At 36.8% G+C, this 19,544-nt stretch overlaps 1 protein-coding gene across 2 annotated transcripts; it reads left to right on the top strand.

Annotated features, from left to right (window-relative positions):
- The first annotated feature begins 3,438 nt into the window (after positions 1-3,438).
- On the top strand, positions 3,439-8,663 carry LOC122066643. 2 transcript variants are annotated; one of them, XM_042630480.1, is made up of 5 exons: positions 3,439-3,863; positions 3,968-4,041; positions 7,111-7,243; positions 7,375-7,659; positions 8,138-8,663. In XM_042630480.1, exons 1-5 carry the CDS (start codon positions 3,726-3,728, stop codon positions 8,408-8,410), a joined length of 903 nt encoding a protein of 300 aa, XP_042486414.1. In that variant the 5' UTR covers positions 3,439-3,725; the 3' UTR covers positions 8,411-8,663. The 2 variants fall into 2 exon arrangements, with proteins under 2 accessions (XP_042486414.1, XP_042486408.1); XM_042630474.1 differs by having other exon boundaries at positions 3,442-3,863; positions 7,375-7,686.
- Positions 8,664-19,544: the final 10,881 nt, after the last annotated feature.

The following is a 19,544-nucleotide window of genomic DNA, read 5'->3' as shown; positions in this document are numbered from 1 at the left end:
TAGTGAATCATGTTTGATCCTCATTTTTTGCTTTTATTTCTCTTTTAGTTCTAAAATAGAAGAAAATCAATGAAACTTACCTCTCATTGAATTAAAAATTCTAAAAAAATCACAAAATTTAAAAAACCTTTGCCTCTTCTTTTCAATTCCAATTGCTAGGGTTTTGAGGAGCTGATTCTAATTGATTTGGATCCTATTAGTTGGAGCTCGATGTGCTTCCTATGGCAAAGTTTTGGCCATTTCTGTTAATCTTGGTAATCTCTATTTAGACCATGAACACTCACACTCACCCGTCAATTTGGGTCCTAATTCGGAATTTTCCTTGCGATTCAGTGCCATTAATCATAATTAAGTTTGCTAATGCATCATGCATTGCAACTGTGTCAACCATCTGATGGTCCAGATGTCTCGATCTTCTAAAGCCACAAATTTTGGTGACATGCCATTGACTAAGCAAAAGAACAATACTTAATTATGATTAGAGAATGAAATCCCTTAATTAATGAAATTTGCAATCGATTGCTTATCATCCTAAGTTGACAGGGTAATCATCTCCTCCATTGCAAATCTGAAACTGTTAATTCTCTATCAAGGTGGGTGCTCTATCAATACTTGCAACAGTTAATTCACTGTTGGGTAGGGTGCTATCTCTCCTTAATATTTCTTTATTTGTAATTAATTTATTCTCACCTGTTAGGGTTTTGAATAACTTTTTTGACTACTTGCTTTAGTGGTCCAATGGGTACAAAGATTATAGTAAATTAAGATAACTAAAAGGCTGGTTTACTTGTCAATATCATCTTTATTAGGGAAGGATTAGTGAGACTTAGAGAGAAATCTTAAAATTGTGAAACAAAGTTCTGAAGCTTTCTTAAGGAATCCTATGTATAGTTGCTTGTGTACATTCCAAGTTAAGTTGCACGTGGGCTTCATTATTTTGCTAGCTTAGACACAGAGCCCACCCACTGACCCACTTCACTTCTTTTGGTTCTCATCGATTATTATTCTTTCTTCTTAGACAATTATGGTACACTTGAAGCAAAGGGACCGGAATCTGATTCTGTTCCAAACCGACCTGAATTGGGTTGAACCGGTTAAGTAAACCCTAAAATTAGCCATAAGTCAACTTAAAATTGGTTTTTGTACCGTTTTGGAATGGTTCGATTTGGGTCAGGTTGGCCAACTCTGTCTATCCGATTCCGATTCCGTTTCCTCAAACCCTATTCTATATTTTGTTATTGCGATAAGAAATCGTGATAGGCTGCTTTCGCTACAACATCTATGATCCTATATGAGGGTGGTATATGAGTTCTAATTCCTTGTGAAGGTTTGATATCTTGCTTTGCTTACTCTACCCAGCCCATCAAAAGTTCCTTGGCTCTGGCCTAGAGCATGGGCCTCTCCAAAATTTACTGGCCCACACAATATTTTTAATTTTAATTCACTCTATTGTTAGAATTGCCCATTAATATCAGATTTAATCTGAAGAAGTATAAATAAAAAGAGTAGGGAGTTAAGTAGAATTATTATTGCAATAGATAATGATTTTGTGAAACATATGATGACCAAAATAAAAGGATCAAAGACTGCATGAAACACATAATTATTATTTATTTGAGTTATTCAAATATTACTTTTTTTTTCCACCAAAAAATAGAATAAATTAAAGAAATATTTTGTACTTGCTTTTTAAGCATTTTTAGGTTTTTTTTAGTACTTTATCCTGTTGTAACTTCTTAATCACTTGGTCTAAAAGAAATTAAATACTTAAGTAAAGCATTACAATCACAAACCTTAGCTTTCAATGTATTATTTTTTGTTCACCATATGGAAGGAACTTCTTGTGTGATTTCTTTTATAGAAGACTTCGAAGAACATATTTTCAAATAAAACAAAATTACATATTTTTCAAAGAATGGAAGTATGTACATCTTTTTCAGAGTAGATTGTACGTCTACTCATTGTAATGGCAAACTTGCACCCAAATACACGCACTTAAAAAGAAAGTTAACAAAAAAATGTACTTTCATTGACTTGTTTTACTACCTTTTGTTTTCTAAATTAATTTTTTTATAATTGAGTAAGCTTTTGTAAATTATACGTGATAGGAGACTTGAATGAACTGCAAAGTATATTGAAGTTAATGTTTTTTACCCAAAAAAATGAAAATATTGAAGTGTATGTCTACATGTATTCTAACACAAATAATATGTAAAAAAGAATAAATGATTCAAATGCTAAAGTGTAGCAAATAATATTAATAACAAAGCATAAGCTACTTTGTTGGTTTCTACTACGCATGACTTCGGGCCCCACCTCTCTCTTTTTTTTTTTTTTTTCCCATGGTGAAAGAAAATCGAATCATCTGACTGAAGTGGAACAAAGTAGAGACAGGAGTTAATGATGACATTATTATACCCAATGCACCTATTAAAAAAAAAATCTAATCAAAGTATGAAATCACCTTGGACGTAGAGATTCATTCTTCTTCATCCATGAAAGCTAACTTTCAAACCGAAAAACAGAATATGGTAAAGACCCTAGTTGTAAGTTATTTGTGGAGCCTCTTTGAGAATTATAACCATTGAACCAAACTTCCTAAATGGACCACCCATATGATGTAACTGTAATAATCTATACCTATCGTGTAACCAGCCGTCAGAAAATGGGTCATGATGTGTCCAACCCAAATCCAAGCCCATCCCAATCATTTAAACTATTGCCTCGCTCAGTCTTCCGGTCTGAACCACTGTACTAATTATCACACGGTTGGACCGGGAGCCCTCTTGATTAGATTTGGTTTGAGTGTCCACAAAATAGGGGCATTTTGGTACTTCATCTTTTTTCAAAGAAATCGGTGCTCCGTAATACGAGGCGAGCTGCAAGCCCCCAGTGCTCAGCAAATTGTTTAACGGATAATTTCATCTTAAATTTAAATCCTTCCACATGACGAAAGTACCCCCAAACATTTTAGTATTTCTATATTTCTGTGCTTAAAATAAGCTTTTATGCTAAAAACATAGGGGGCATATTAGTGAATTGAATGTCGTATTAAACCGTCCCGTTATTTAATTTCTTTGTCCACGTCAGTTGACTTGACGACGGTACGGTTTAACTAATTTCATTTGGTGATGAGATACCGGTCAACTCCCTTCCATAGACTGGCACCTGCCCGTTACGTCGCCCAGATAATACGCAATGAGCTCCGATAAGCAACATTTGTTCCACAGTAAAACCTATGGAATCTCTACCGAAATCCAGAAATTTTTTAGGAAATATCGATCCAACGATCTTTACATGGAGATATATCATCATTGACTATAAGTGCAATGCATTCTATCAACTCCCACTTCAGAGGATTCCAGAATAGTGAATTTTAAGCTAGACCTATCCATTCAAATTTAAAGTTCAAAAGTTGGGAGTCGAGGATAGTTAAGAGTGAGCCAGAGAGAGAGAGAGAGAGGAGAGCCACGTCATTTCCGGAATTTTGAGTTTTTTTGTGCTTTAAGAGAGAGAAAACTCAGAACCAGAGCACAGGTCGTTTCTGTATTTCTCTCCACTTCTACTCCACAGAGCTGTATTTCAAAAGCGGAAAAGTGATTCAAAGAGAGAGAGAGAGAAGCGGCGCCAAGAGAAATCTCTGGAATACTGTTTTGAGAGTAATCTCGCTTGTGTTCCTCATTTTCAATTGAGAATCTAAACGTTTGAGCTAAAGAAAGTAAGAAATGGAGAGAACTACTCCGGTGAGAAAGTCTCACACAAATACATCAGATCTGCTCATTTGGCCAGAGAATTCTCCAGCGGATTATTCAGCCGCTGATTCTGCAACTTCTGCTTCACGTCCTGCGATCCGAGATCACCAGGTAGGTGTTCTTGGTGAGAAAATTTATGCTACCTTCCTTTCTGTCGTTTAGCTGGTTTTCAGGTGACTTAGTTACTTTCTTCTTCGTTGTTCGGAAAATTTCAGCCGTCCGGTAGGATCAGTAAGGTGCTTTTCGGAGGACAGGTTACTGACGAGGAAGCTGAGAGCTTGAATAAAAGGTGAGACTTGTAGTTGAGTCAGTTTATCTAGGGTTTTGTTTCTCTTTTGATTGCTCCTGGTTCGGTAGTTTGCTTTACTCTCGGATTTTTTGGGCAATAGACGTTATCTATTTGATGAGCTCGTATAGAGGTTTTGTTCTACCTGTTCCGTGGCTTCCGCCTTTTGCCTGCATTGATCACGGTTTTCGCGTTTTCTGATTTCCGATTCAGAGGTTTTTTGGTCGCCTTGAACTGCATGCGCCTTTGGATCTGTTGACATTATCACGTTTTCAACATTTTCCCTTTATCTGCATAGTTATTTTGTCTCTGGTATGTGCGAGCACAGCGGATTTGAAACAGTATCATGCAAAGTCTTTTTCTACCTTCCCCTAGATTCCAGATTTTCTTTTTTCCAGATCTCATAGATATCTTTAAATTGAACGTTTGTGAAATTATACGATGAGTCTTTGCCAGATCAGGGTCCTTAGATATGCTGGAACTATGATCCTTGTGTCCCGATCTTACTCTGAACATATTCTTAGCTTATTCATACTTCCTTCGGAATGAGCATTTTTCTAGGGATAATAATTCTTCTTCTTCAATAAAATGGAAAGACTTTATTCTCCCTTGTCTGTGAATTGACTGCTGGAGACATTATAAATGCTCAAATCTGGATGCCTTTGTACCATTTCCTATATATTTTGTGGAAGCTCAATTAGGAATTATGAGTAAAGGCTTCAGATTATGCCCCTAAGAAATTACCTTCTTAAGTTCAAATACGTTCTTCTTCATAGATATCATTGAACTCCTTAATTTTGATATGTTATAAGTTCTAACCATATTGTGCAATGTTTGGAACTTATTTACTATTGTGGTGAGTTGCACGTTGTCTATCGTAGTTTTTAATTTGTGGAAAAGAAAAGGGGAAATTTTTTTTAAAGTCTGGCAGATCTAGAGAATTTCTCTAGTCCGGCACCATTAGTTTCCATGTGGCAAATTTGATAAAGCTGAAATTTTGTGGACAGGTAGACCTTTAAGCCCTTGTTCATATGTTGGGTTTCAGCAAAGGTGGAGTTGTCCAAGTGGAAAAATAAAGCTTTGAAAATCCACTAGAAAATGAAGGTTTCTGAAAAGAAATGGATAGTGTAGACTATTTCCTATACATCTGTACAGATAAAATTGCCACATTGCCCTTCCATGTGGCAAAATTTGGTTTTGGACTAGTGATACCTTTTAATCTTGCCAGACTAGAAAAACTTTTGCCAAAAGGAATTTTTTAACTTTGTGATTGAAATCAAACGCAGAAGTATCTTATGCAATGCACACATGGAAATTCAATGATTGGAACATGAATTAATTGTTGGTACTATTGTGCTCATAGGGAATACTTAAATAGGTGTACAAGATGGTCCAGGTTTTTTTCATTATATTTCGAAAAAAAAAAAAGGGGTGGGGGGTAAGTGGGGTTTATTGACATATGTCATGATTTTTAATAATAGTTAACAAATTTCAAGGACACTTTTCCTACAATTATTTTTCGAACAATATTCCAGTTATTATATGCTTATCATTTTGCTTTTGTCTTATAATTTTCGATAATGGTGTGTTGAGAAATTCTGATCGATTGCAAACAATTTTGTATGCCAATTTTTTTTTTCTTGAAATTATTGTGACATTATGTGCCATAAAATTGGATTTGGTAAGATTTGCCCTCTCTCAATCTGTTCATCTATTGTGGAGTTTATATGTTGTCTTTTTTCACAAACAAATGTTTCTTTCTGATAATTAGTCAGATACCATGTTATCCCTCCTCCTTTTCTTCTTTTTGCACAAGGGGATATGGGGCAAATATTGGAAGGTTAGACCTAGATAATTATGCTTGCAAGAAAATTTAACAGACAGACAGTATAGAAATTTACATATGTTGTTTGCTTAGATACTATCTAATGCTCGGTACATAAGGCTTAGCTGTTAGCATATTGACCTTTTGTTGTAGGTACTTGATTTAGAATTCTAGGAGTGCAGATCCTAAGAAAGGGCAAAAAATTACTTATCACTTTATCAGTTTCTACCTATTACATTTGTTAATTATTTGGTCTTTTTCAGGTGGAGAGAATCCTTTTCTTTGCTCCCTTTTTAAGTGCATATATGTTGTAATTCCTCACATACTTTCTAAACTGATGCATCTTGTTGACCATACTGTCATATATGAAATTTCAGGGATTGACTGGGATTTATACAAGTGGAGCATGTAATGGATTTTGTATAATGTTATCCTACAGTGGATCAGTCAATCTGATACTGATCAGGTTCAGGATCAGCTGGACCAATGTAGTCACCGATCCCAAGTCCTCAAACCTTGACTCAGGGTCTAAGTATTGTCATGGTGTTATAGTCATCTCCTTTCGCTAGCCTTGCCAAACTGTAGAGATCATGCTATTGGATTTTCATGTGCTAATTTATCAGCTGGGAGGTGAAAATACTCCCCCCATTTCTTAAAGACTGTCTACTCGGGGCTTTTTAATTGTTCCAAAGTGCTGGTTTGCTTCAAGAATTTAATGCATGAATTGTGGTTGATTTTCCATTTTATCCATCCTCACCCTATTACAAATCTGGGATATGCATTGAAGATGAGAGAAAACTTGGAAAATAATTTGTCAAAAATGGGAAGTTGAAGTGTTAATAATAATTCCTTTCAATGTTTGTTTTTTCAAATGGACAAATCTTTTGGAACATGGGGAGTAATTTATGATGCAATGTGATTCTCCAGTATCAGATTGTTGTAATTGATCATGGAAATTATGAAAGTTCTGATGTAGTGTAACATTAACATGATTCTATGTGGAATGAGTGACTAAATTCAAATCTTTGAGATTTATTATTTTTATGTAGGTTGTGCAAATTAACCATCCTAATAGATGGATTATGGTGTTTTCATTTGGAGAAGCATATGTATGAACATTAAAAGGAGGTGGAAGCTCATTGTTGATTAAACAGGAAATTCTGACATCAAAATGTTAGGTTTAGTTAAAATACACCCATACATGTTAAAAGAAAAGTCACTTGCTGATGAGTGTCTACAACTTCCAGGAAACCATGCTCTGGGTCTAAATGGAAGGAGATGACTGGTAGTGGTATCTTTGCAGCTGATGGTGAGAATAGTGATTCAGATTCTGGCAGTGGCAACCCCACTCCCAGAAACGGAGCAGGGTTACGGTACCAGGTGCTTATTTATTCAACTCTACTGGGTTCAGGGGGTCTTCAGAATCCATTATTTTAACACTGTTTGTGAGTGCTTAGTGCTTACTACTGCATTCAACTATCTAAAATTTGTTTCACTGTTTTGTGTTTCAGCAAGCTGTTAGTGGAATCAGCCAGATATCGTTTGGTACGGAAGAGAGTGTATCTCCCAAGAAGCCAACATCACTGCCTGAGGTGGCAAAGCAGCGAGAGCTAAGTGGAACACTGCAAAGCGACTTGGATGCTAACATGAAGAAACAGCTATCTGATGCTAAGTGCAAGGAGCTTAGTGGACATGATATATTTGGCCCTCCTCCTGAGATTCCGCCTCGCCCATTGGCTGCACGTTCCTCAGAGCTGAAAGAAAGCATGGACATGGGGGAACCAGCACCACGAAATGTACGCACATCCGTCAAAGTATCTAATGTGAGTGACTTAATCGTGTGAGATAGTAATGAGTCCTTGTTCCCCTTTTCTTTTTTGCTTTTTACCTCCTGGAGACCTGGTTTCCTTCATTACTTCTACAGGATGATACTTGTTTTAGCACAGAAGGCCATGAAGGTAAATACCAGCGCTGCCAACTAATACTTGTGGCATGCTCAGGTAGGGCAGGAGCTGGACCACATAAAACATTATGGACGATATTTACCAATGTCGTACACATAATGGGAGGGGGGGGTGTTATAAAAATGCTGGGTGATGGGAAACAGCAAAAGGCTTGATAGGTCGGTTCATGATTGGCTTGACAAATTGGCCTTTGTTGTTTCCAAGTCCTGAGACTGATTATCCTCTTCTCCAATAGGTCTTACCTGAGCATAGACGCGTGTGTGTGGGAAATATCTTGTTCATTATTACTAACTTGTTATCCATTTTCAAGCCTGCGGGAGGTCAGAGTAATCTCATGTTTAGCGAGGAAACTGTGACGAAGACAGCAAAGAAGATACATAATCAGAAATTTCAAGAGCTGAGTGGCAATAATATCTTTAAAGGGGATTCACCTCCAGGGTCTGCTGAGAAGCCACTTAGTACAGCAAAGCTGCGCGAGATGAGTGGCAGTGACATCTTTGCTGATGGGAAGGCAGCCAACAGAGACTACCTAGGTGGAGTCCGTAAGCCTCCTGGTGGGGAGAGTAGCATTGCTCTGGTTTAACTTCCTTCTCTAACCTTTGTTCTTTTACTTTAATTATTGTCTGTCCATGGTTTGGTTGTCTTGATCCAAGTGGGAAAAAAGATACTTTGCGCCTTGAATGTGATTGTTTTTCCTGCATGCTTGGTGTGGGTGATTTGAGATCGCGGTGTGGTCCTTTAATATATTTAGGTCTTAACATCCAACGGACTGTTCTCTATTTTGTTTTCCATTCACTCGGTGTTATTAGTATAATTTTTGGTGCTAGTTTCTAACTTGTCTGGTCTCAAGATGTATTTTCTTTTGGCTTCATCACCATTCAGGACTGATGAGTGAATTCTAAGATGAATCCAATTTAATGTGTTCGAGAAAGTGATAAATTATTGTATATTTCGGGTCACCCACTTGTATGTGTGGGCTTCACGTACGGATGACTTGTGTTCCACCTGCTGCCATTAAGAGCCTCTGGAAAGGCATTTCTGCAAACCCAAATCAACACCCATCATGTACGTTTCATGTTTAGGTGAACATACTCAAGGGCTTGTTTCTTAACATTCCATGGCGTATCAGCATATTGTTCAAGACTATTTTACCCTTATTCAAGCCATTCCAGCTGTTGAATTCAATCTTGCCTATGGAGAAGGGAATAATGCTGCTGATGCTCTTGCTTCTTTTGGAGTTAATCATTAGTTTTTTGTAATTTGGGATAATCACCCTCTTTTTCTTTCACAGGTGGTCTTTGGATGGGCGGGGTATGACTTACCCTCGTTCTGTATGTTTCTTTCCTTAACTAATGATATTTTTCTTTTCAGCAAAAAAAAAAAACGAGTGTAGTGTCATTTTGTTTCTAAGATGACTATTAATGGCAGCATGGAAGGATATTTATGGAAGCAAATTAAAAGAGGAAAAAGATCATCTCCAACACTAATGATCCTCCAACGATCCATCCAGTGGTTGGGAGTGTTTGGACATGTATCACCTGGTGTTGGTAGGTGTTGGGATGTATGACCAAGTCCTCCCAACCCATGGATCAGAACAAATGTCATCAGTTTACCTTCCTCAGATCAAGAATGTCCATTAAAAGGGCAAATAAATCTTAGTACCAGTGTTCTGATCCCTTCAGTGGCAGAGTAAGTTGTTCCTCGCTGACAGATCACACCATGTACGCGAGAAGGCTTTGCTATTTGGAAGATGAAACTGTGTATCAAATGGATGTCAAATATGATTGTATATTTTTGGAAATATATGTGGCAAACCATTAGTGGAAGCTGTCAATTTTCTCAGTGCACTGAACATTCGGGAATGGTCATGAGATCTATCAAGGTGGATATCGTTTTGATATTGATTTAAATTGGTTTGGATCAGAGAGTATCCGATGGATTTAATTAAGCCTTCGTTCTTTTTTTTTTTTTTTTTTTTATTATCAATTTTTATTATGATTTTACCCTTGGACCATATATGTGTATACTGTACCGGGGTTAAAAGGTCAACATCAGATTGGTCAAGGTTGATACTTTCTGATATGGTAGATACTGAACAATCTAATCCGAATTTTAGAACTATGATCATGAGGTCACTGCAGTCTTCACCTGCGGAGGGGGAATTTTGCCTTCAGCATTAGCCCAGCTGAGTTTCAAGTTTCAACATATCCCCATGCTCGGCTGTAATTCGATGGAGCCTTTATAGGGCCAGGATTGATCTAGGCCACATGTATCAGGATTGAAGAGGTCAGGATTTTCAGATCGGTCAATGCCGATACTTTTCTGATCCAAAGGATATGATCGATCCCATCTGAGTTTTAGGACCATAATCAGAAGGTCACTTCAGTCTTCACCTGTGGAGAAGGAAAACTTTTGCCTTGCGCATTAGCCAGCTGAATTGCAAGTTTCAACATATTCCCATGCTGGGCCGTAATTCCATGGAGCCTTTATAGGGCCAGGATTGAGCTAGGCCTTCTATGAAACTTGCAAGTCAAGCCCAAGCTCACCCAGATAGGCCGTCATGGGCCAACTTCGTCATTGGCATCTCGAATGGAATAATCATACCGGCCAAGATGGGTCTCATAATTTTGCTTTGACATATAGATTTTAACGTTAACTAGATCTCAACTGTTGTCTAAATTTTTACCAAAAACTAAATTTTGTGGGTTTTTGTTTTTTTAGTGAAAAGGTATTTCTGAGTAATTTTCAATGGATTCAATTTTACAAGGCGAAAATTTGGTGTAAAAATCCTTCCGAAAGTGAGTCCTAATGGGTAAATATTAGAATCTTGTGTTAAAATCGAATTAATTCCAAACATTTTTAAACAAACCTAATTCTAAATTTTGGACCAATTTCGAAGTTGTTTGACTGTATTCTGTTCAGTCAACTTCCTAGGGGGCATTTTGGTACTTTTCAAATTTCTCTTTCCTTATCACTTCTAAATGATTCCAAATGCTAGTTAGGGTAACAAGAGACCTCTGAAGCTTATTCTTTAGATTGAAATTTTTGTCTTAAGTTGTGATGAACTGAAATTCAAATACAAAACGGCCCAAACAAGCCATCTATAATCTATCATTAGCATAATTTCATAATTAAAATTGGATTGAAGGAATATTTTCAAATTATAATGTCATTATATGTTTGTGTTGGATTTAAATAAATTTTTAAATAAAAATAAGTTTCAAAATATGTGTTGCTGTGTTTTACTTGTTTTGACTCTCACTAGTGTTGAAACGAAGATCTTCCCAATGTTGCTTCTTGCAAAACTAATAAATGAAAAACTTCAGACCCACATTGGATAGGGAAGAGAGTGAAGTGAGGTTTATTTATTAGAAAGGGAAACACAATGGTAGGGTTCCATGAATGAAAGTCTCACTAGTCTCTCTTATCCACGGAGTGTTCGTAGATTTCCTTTTGCAATGGACATTGATAATTAACTTCATGTTGTATATTGTCTAGATTATTTTGGACCCTTTGGGAGATGTGTTTCAAGGTATACCTTTCCTTTATAAATAGAGGATGTCCTTGACACTTTGGGCCCGTTTGATAATGTTTCTGGAGTTTCTGTGTCAAGAAACGGTAGAAACATAAATTTCCGTTTCTAGGTACAGAAACGAAATTTAAGGTATTTGATAAACCCTGTTTCTGGAAACATTTTCTGCAGGCAGGTAGGTACCTTCCCCTGAAATTCAACATCACAGAGGCCCTAATAAGGCACCAACACCCATAATGCATCCATAATCATCAGCTAGCAACACAAATTTGTGCAATCAAGCAGATATATCAGGTTAGAGGAAGAAAACGAAGCACATTCCGATTGAACCCCTTATTAGTATATGAAAATCACCTTATTTTAGGGCCAAAATCATAAAAGGGTAAAAAATTTATTGTTCTTGTAGCAAATAAATGACAGCACAGAATGCAAAGAAGCTTGATCTTCCAAATCAGCAGTCGAAGATGATGGAAATCACTATCGATTGACCAAACTTGCAGAGTATGTTAAAAAAACCAACAGGTTTATGGCTATTCGTGCACACATTAGCAACCCTAGAGAGCAACGAAGGTCGATCCTTTTAGGGTTCAATAGCTCTTGGGAAGAATAGGGGCGTAACTTGCAAAGGATTGGAGAGCAACGAAGATGGAAACAGAAGCTTGATCTTGCAGAATTGAATTTACAAATGAGTTTCAAAGTTGGAGAGGGTTCACGGGAGTAGCAGAGTTCGAGAGGGTTGCAGGAGTCGCAAGAGGGTTCACCGGAGTAGCAGAGTGTTCATGAGAGTTGTAGAAGTCCTTCTGCTGTTCATGGAGTTGTAGAGGAGTACCTCCATTGCTGAGCTTGAGAAGACGAGCGTGAGACACGGTTGGAACCTTTTTAGCAATTTTATCGGGCAACAGGGTTCAAATGTGCCCTTCACTTGTTTCTAGAAACGCAAAAACAAGTTCAACTTGTTTCGTCTGGGGCGTTTCTAGAACCATAAATAGATAGAAATTTCACTTTCTATTTTTGAAAACAAGTGAAACGAAACAGTTTTGTCAAACGCTTTTTGTTTTGTTTCTGAAACGTTATCAAACAGTATCTTTATCAATGATATTCTAAGTGTTCCCCTCTCTCTCTCTCTCTCTCTCTCTCTCTCTCTCTCTCTCTAAGATGGTCATATGTCATCCCTTATTTATTTGCACTGCCATGCATGCTTTGTACATATATGTTCTTGTGTGTTTACATACCTACCCATAATATGCTTTCTTGAAAGGTGAGGATATGTGGACATAATGTGAGAGTTCACAATAGAGAAATCTATTCCAGTTGTTGACTTGTGTGTGAGGCATCTTATTGCATGGTGTTCTTTAGATAAAGAGGGAGTTCATTGTGAAGGCATGGTTTGTCTTCAATCTTTGGGGAAGAGAAGGGAAAAAAAATTGAATTAAATATTATAATTTTAGTTAATCACCTTTTTAATCATGTATATACTAACCAATTTTGTTTTCCAAAACAAAGATGGGATTAGGAAAGAACAGAGATGTATGAAATTAAATAAGATGGATTGACTGAACATGCTCCTCCTAGATAATCTCACGGATCATGCCTCTATGTCCACGAACCTCCACTGCCAGTCAAATGGCAAACCATTGGAACTGCAACTTCAAGTTGTTATCAACATAAAAATATAGATTGAAAACTTGCACTAAAAATTGTAATAATAAAGCAACATGTTACTTGCATGGGTTAATGCCTTCTCCCAATACCCAAACGGAAAATTTTGTTGCTATTCGGGTTATAGGAACTTTCCTACTACTGGTCTTGAAACCATAGAAATAGAATAATTTACTTTTCCTTCGTTGAAATTCTAACAATTGTATAAAGAAGAGAACAGACAAGATCAACAGAAAGAGAAAAGGCTATGAAGAATTCTTTGTCAATCATCATGGATCCAAGTATGAATTGAATGAATCTCAATGATTCATCATGCAATCTTGTTAATTATTCTATCAATACCCTCTTAGGCTTTTATATTTTTCAAAATACGCTTCAAGATTCCGTTACTTTGGCCGCGAGCTCAGGTAAAAGGAAAGTTTCTGCAACCCGGGTAGCAGCAAACACATAGCACCTATCTCCCAAAAGCAGAAACAACTAATATATATATATATATATACCACAGTTGCACACCACGCACCAAACACACTCCATCTCCTCGCAAACCCTTCTCTCTCTCAATCCATGGCTGCTTCTCCAGATCATTCCTCTCTTAACTGTGAACTGAGAATCACTGAAGCGAAAAACACCAAATCCAAATCAACTGGTATGCTCTTTGTTAGATGCTTTTTCTGCGCAGGAAACAATGAAACGATTCAGCTCAACAGTCAGGAGATTCCACGGGCGAGTGAGCCCTATTGGGATGAGTCCTTCTCGTTGGAGTGTTCAGCAACCAAAGATTGAACTGAAGCAACAAAGTGTGGTGTTCGAGTTAAGGTGGAGAGATGCAACACCAATTCTTGGGACATTTCGAAGCACTAAGCTGTTGGGTATAGCAGAGATACGGTGGAAAGATGTGTTGGAATCGTCCGAGTTGGCAATTGATACATGGGTTACCCTGGTAACCACAAGCGGTGATGTTCTTGAAGGCTTCAAACTACCTGCACTGCATGTAGAGATGAAGGTTAGATTCCCTGAAACGATGGAGATGGTGAAAGAGAGGAGCTGCGAGTGTGAAAAGTGTGGGTGCGGACATGAAGGTTGTAAAACTGATGATCTTTTTGCACTGGCTTCGTTAGAAGTATTGTAGACTTGTGCTCTCTGCTTCGTTAGAAGTATTGTAGACTTGTGCTCTCTTTGGTACTAATTATTCATAAAAACTTCTAAAACTTTTACATCTTATTGAGCATTGGAGATGATTATTCATGTAATTTGAATTTTAACTAGTTCCACGGATCTCTCTCTCTCTCTCTCTCTCTCTCTCTCTCTCTCTCCATGAGAAGATGAAGTCTTGGGTAGCACTCATCCATACAATTAAGCTAGTTGTTAAGAAGGCGGAGCAGATCAGCCTATTCAGGCTACTTACATCCGAGAGCGGATCAAGTCTTTGTATAAGAACCATTCTCGTACCGATCCGTCAACTTTGTGGTGGATTCCATCTGTGTGGATCAACCCATATGAGAATGGTTCTCATACGAGAACTTGATCCACATTCTTTACAAAACTGAGAACTTTGATGTGGGATAATTGAGTAGTTTTATATGTTATCAGATCGGGTTACTCACATCCAGTGTAAGATTGCCATACCCTTGCCCTAATACCTTGTTGGGACTTCGATAGAATTTGTCTTTAAAATATAGTAAATAAGGAGAGGGTGCCTAGCTAAGTCCTTGTAAGCCTTTACATGGTATTCACATCTAATGTAGAATTAGTTGCTTTAGCATGAAACCCCAACATAGTTGTAACGTGGTCATCCACCTGGTCTCAAATAAGAGTCAAAATTATGAGGCATCCACAATAGACAAAATTAATAGAATACAAATAGGCTATATAGTTGAATTTGATCATAGGGTAGCTAATCCATGAAGAATGGTACCTATCCATAGGGTTGAATGCTGCCACATCATCAGCCATGTGGAAAAATCTACTGGGATGTATGGTTAAGCTTGGCCACGCGTATTTAACACCTCAAGCGGAAATTTTTCCTTTAAGGCCTTATTAAGAAAGTCTTTCCTCAACATGTATGCATTTGCCCTTTTTCTTTTGAGCCACATCAATACTTCTTTGACCAAACTAATAATTCCATCGAAAGATCCACATTTAAACTTTCATTTGATTGTCCTTGTCTTATTCTCAAATTCTTTAAGTCATGGAAAAAAATATTTAAAAGTGATTTATAATTATGTCATTATCATAAATGATCACTCTTTTGTATTTTTCTGGTATACATGTGAAATGACAAGATCTGCCCTTGTGGAAAAGAGGAAATTTTATGCTAAAAAGGCCAAAAATTTGGTTACAAATTAATTGACACATTAAAGGGTATCAATAAGAAAATCTCTTGATCAATACATATAGTCGTGTGGAACCATTGGATGCAGAGGAAACTGAGAAAAAAATTTATATAGATTACTTTTTATGTGAAATAAATATGAAGGTACCAAATGACACCTCTATCAATTGAACACGTAACCTTCTTTTGATTGCCCTTGTCTTATCCCAAAAGTTTTTTTTTTTAAGTTAAAGATATAAAAGAGTTTTCAAAATAAGTTAAAAGTGATTAATCATTATGTTGTTATCAAAATTGTCATTATCTTGCATATTTTTAGATTATACATCTGCAATGACAAGATTTATCCTTACTATGCGTGTGTGTGTATATATATATATATATATAAAAGAAAAAAAAATAAGATTATAAATTATTTGACACCTTAAGGGATGACAATAAAAAAAATCCCTTCAAATGAAAAATAAATTTCTATAATGAATATGAAAAAATTAAAGAAAAATATGCACATGCATGGATCGATGGAAGAGGGATAAAAGAGTAGAAATAAGGCTATTGTTGACGTGGGGAACATATAATATTGTGGGGGCGTTGGTTTGTGAAAAATGTTGGTGTAATGTGGGGAACCGGAAAAGGCTTGATAGGTTGATTGTCTTCAGTTTGCTTGCAGTGCTCCATGGGTGTAATATGGCATGGGAATAGGCAGATTGTGACATCAACCTTTCTTGGTTCCGAGTTCTGAGACATGTATCATCTTCTCCAATAGGTTCTACCTTGTCATCAGTTTTCAAGCCTGTTGGAGGTGGGATTATTAATTAATCTCATGTTTAGCGAGGAAACCATAATGAAAACAGAAAATAAGATACATAATCAAAAGTATTAAGAGCAAAGTGGCAATGGCATCTAATTATTTGGGCTTGTATTTGTTATTAAATTAGGTTTTGATCGAGTCTATTACAAGTATGGAGTAAAATTATAACTGTGTCGAGATTAGGGTTTTTGGAATTCCCTCTATATGGTTTATGTGGTGAAAATCTAAATACAAACAAGGAGAAATCATATTGCAAGGTGGATAGTGGTGCAGAGAAATTTTTTGATTTAGTACAAAATCTCTAATTCTCTCGGATGAATGTAGATATTCATACCAAACCATGATTACACCTCTAGGGTTGGTTGAGAAACCACTTCGGACAACAAAACTTGGGAGATGAGTGGCAATGATATATTTGCTAATGGGCAAGCAATCTCACATATCATTTCCTATGTAGAAGAAATTGTGTATCATCCAATCAATACGGATCTCAACCATGATTGTAAATCTTTGGAAATAAATATCGCAAATCATTAGTGGAAGTAGTCAATTTTCATAGTGCATTTACTTCTGACTATTTAGTAGCCTTTGTTTAGTTGCAAGGAAAACTGGTAGGAAAGGAAGTCAAAATTTTCAAACTTAAAATGAAAATTTTTGTGAACATTTTTCAACATGATTGTATAAACTGCTTAAATTTCTTACTATATTTAGTAATGATATTTTTTTATATAATTTTTATTTATTTTTTTAATCCAAAGAATTTAAAGACAGAATTGGAATACAATTTAATATCAAAATATAGAATGATTTGGAATCAATGACATGCATGTGGGGTATTATAATTTTGTTTTTTATTAGGTTTAAAAGTTTCTTGACATAGATAGGGCACAGGAAAGGCATGATTTTATCTAAGGTAGGAAAATTTTTAAACTGGGTACTATTTTAGTTGATAGAAGAACATGCTTTACTCCAGATAATCTCATGGATCATGCCTCTGTAGCCATGAACCTCTACTACCAGTTAAAGGACCAAAACCATTGGGACGGTGACTTTAGGGGGTTATTTTTAAGATTGGAAAGCAACTTGCAAGCTACTAATTAAAATAGTAAGGATAAAGCAACTTGCATGGGCTTAATTAGTGCCTTCCAAGTCTTATACAAATTGAGAGTTTTAAGTTAAAATTATATGATCTTAATTCCAACCCTCTACGGTTGATGTAGTCACATCATCAAAATCTCAAGTGGCTCAAAAGTTACCTTCCCTGCTTAACTTGAAAATATATCCTCTTCACCTTTGTAAGATTAGAAAGAGAAAAACACATCCACGTTGCCAGGATTAATTTTTGAAGGGAAAAAAAAAAAAAGGAACTAGACAATCTCACTCTACAGCCCAGATTAAATATTAAAAAAAATAAATAAAAAAAAAAAAAAAAAGTTAGATAAGAATGGAATCACATCAATCTCGCAATAGAAGAGGATATACCCTCCACATGGCTTCAGGAACAAAAAAAACACAAAAAAAGAATGGAATCCCGAGTTTAGATCCATTGGTCATACATGTGAGCATTCAACCTCTGTTATACTTTCTATTATTACAAAGGTGAAGAGAGTATGTTTGAAAACAAAAGGAATAAGTGTTGGACGCTCACATGTATGACCACGTGATGATACAAGCAGAAAATTCAAATTCATGGAATCCCTATCAATGTCACTTTTTGATTTCAGAAAAATAAAGTCATAAGAGAATTTTGCCTGGGCAAAATATATTTACAAGAATAAAATAAAGAAAAATGAAATCCCCGTCAATCTTACTTTTTCTTTTTTTTGGGGTTAACGAAGACATTTCCCCAGATCCAGCCGACTCCACAATCATTGGACTAGGTCATTAGCAAAATTAGCCAAAAGGCCAAATTAATCCTGTTATGTGTGACCCCAAAGGTCCTACCAAGGCAATTCGAACACAAGTAAGCCATTTTACCCACGATAAATCACCAATGGTACAACCCTTTGGAGTTTTCATCAATCTCACTTTATGTATGAAAGAAAAAACAAAATTATAAAAGGAAAACACTATCCATTCTTCTCTATTTTTTGTTTTTATTTTTTTCATTTTTCTTAAATGTAAAAAGCTGTGCACACCGCCACTTTGTTTATCTCTCTCTCTCTCTCTCCCGCAATTAATCATGTTTGCCCCTCTTATATAATACCCCATCTTGTACCCTTATTGGTGCTGTAAATGATAATTTACACACATGGTCTGTGTGCTTATCCCTCTCCCTTAAAATTTTTCTTGGCAAATCTCATCTTCAACTTTCAAGAAAGCTAAGTAGGAAAGTCAACGGTTATGAACTTGAACTTGAGCTAACATCATCCCATTTTTAGCTCTAACTCTCTTCAACATTTCTCTATATATGTATATACCACAGGACCACACCACTCACCTCTCTCTCTCTCTCTCTCTCTCTCTCTCTCATCAACATCTGAATCAAATGCTGATTTTCAAGATCATTCCTGTCTCAACTGTAAAATAAGAATCATTGAAGCCGAAAACACCAAAACCACATCAACTCGTACGCTCTTCGTTAGATACTTCTTCTGCGCAGGAAACAATGAGACGATCAAGCTCAACAGTCGTGAGATCCCATCCACGAGTCATCCCTATTGGGACGAGTTCTTCTCCTTGGAGTGCTCAGCAACCAAAGACTGCTTGGAAGAACTGAAGCAACTAAGTGTGGTGTTCGAGCTTAGGTGGAGAGACACAACACCAATTCTTGGGAGATTTTTGATACGATTCAAAGTGATAAAGATGCGTATGACACCTCATCAGATGACATGGCTCTGGGGACCCATTCAATCGCATCAGCACAATGTTTCCAAAGGCAAAGAAACGTTCATCAATTTGGCATGATCTTGTGTAGGGGACCAGACCACGTGAAGTCTGTGAATTCTGTTAGGGGAATTATCTCTTTTTGTTAATTGATTACTTAGTGGCTATATAAGGTGGGGAAGAAGGGTGTATGGGATAGGAAATGAATATAATCTTCTCTGTTCTCATCTCTTGTTCTCATCTCTTCTCTGGGAGGAAAGCTACCCTCGAAGCTAACTAACATTCTGTTCTTATTTGGTTCATAACATTTTCGAAGTTCTAAGCTCTTGGGCATAGTAGAGATAAGGTGGAAAGACGTGTTGGAATCGTCCGAGTTGGCAATTGACACATGGGTTAACACGGTAGCCACGAGCAGTACTACTAGTCATGTCTTGAAAGGCCTCAACAATAACCCACCTGCACTGCAAGTAGAGATGAAGGTTCGAGCCCCTGGAAATGGAGATTATGAAAGAGAGGAGCTGTGAGTGTGACGAGTGTGGGTGCCAACATGAAGGCTTTGA

This window comes from Macadamia integrifolia, chromosome 2 (genome assembly GCF_013358625.1).
Source record: "Macadamia integrifolia cultivar HAES 741 chromosome 2, SCU_Mint_v3, whole genome shotgun sequence".
In the NCBI taxonomy this organism is placed as follows: domain Eukaryota; kingdom Viridiplantae; phylum Streptophyta; class Magnoliopsida; order Proteales; family Proteaceae; genus Macadamia; species Macadamia integrifolia.
Note: the sequence above shows the minus strand (reverse complement) of the source record. Positions and strands in the feature narration are given on the sequence as shown.

Coding starts and splice junctions, on each gene's coding strand:
- LOC122066643 (XM_042630474.1), top strand. CDS start 3,726: ATGGAGAGAACTACTCCGGTGAGAAAGTCTCACACAAATACATCAGAT. Junction 4,042..7,110: donor GCTGAGAGCTTGAATAAAAG/GTGAGACTTGTA, acceptor TACAACTTCCAG/GAAACCATGCTCTGGGTCTA. Junction 7,244..7,374: donor GAGCAGGGTTACGGTACCAG/GTGCTTATTTAT, acceptor TTTGTGTTTCAG/CAAGCTGTTAGTGGAATCAG.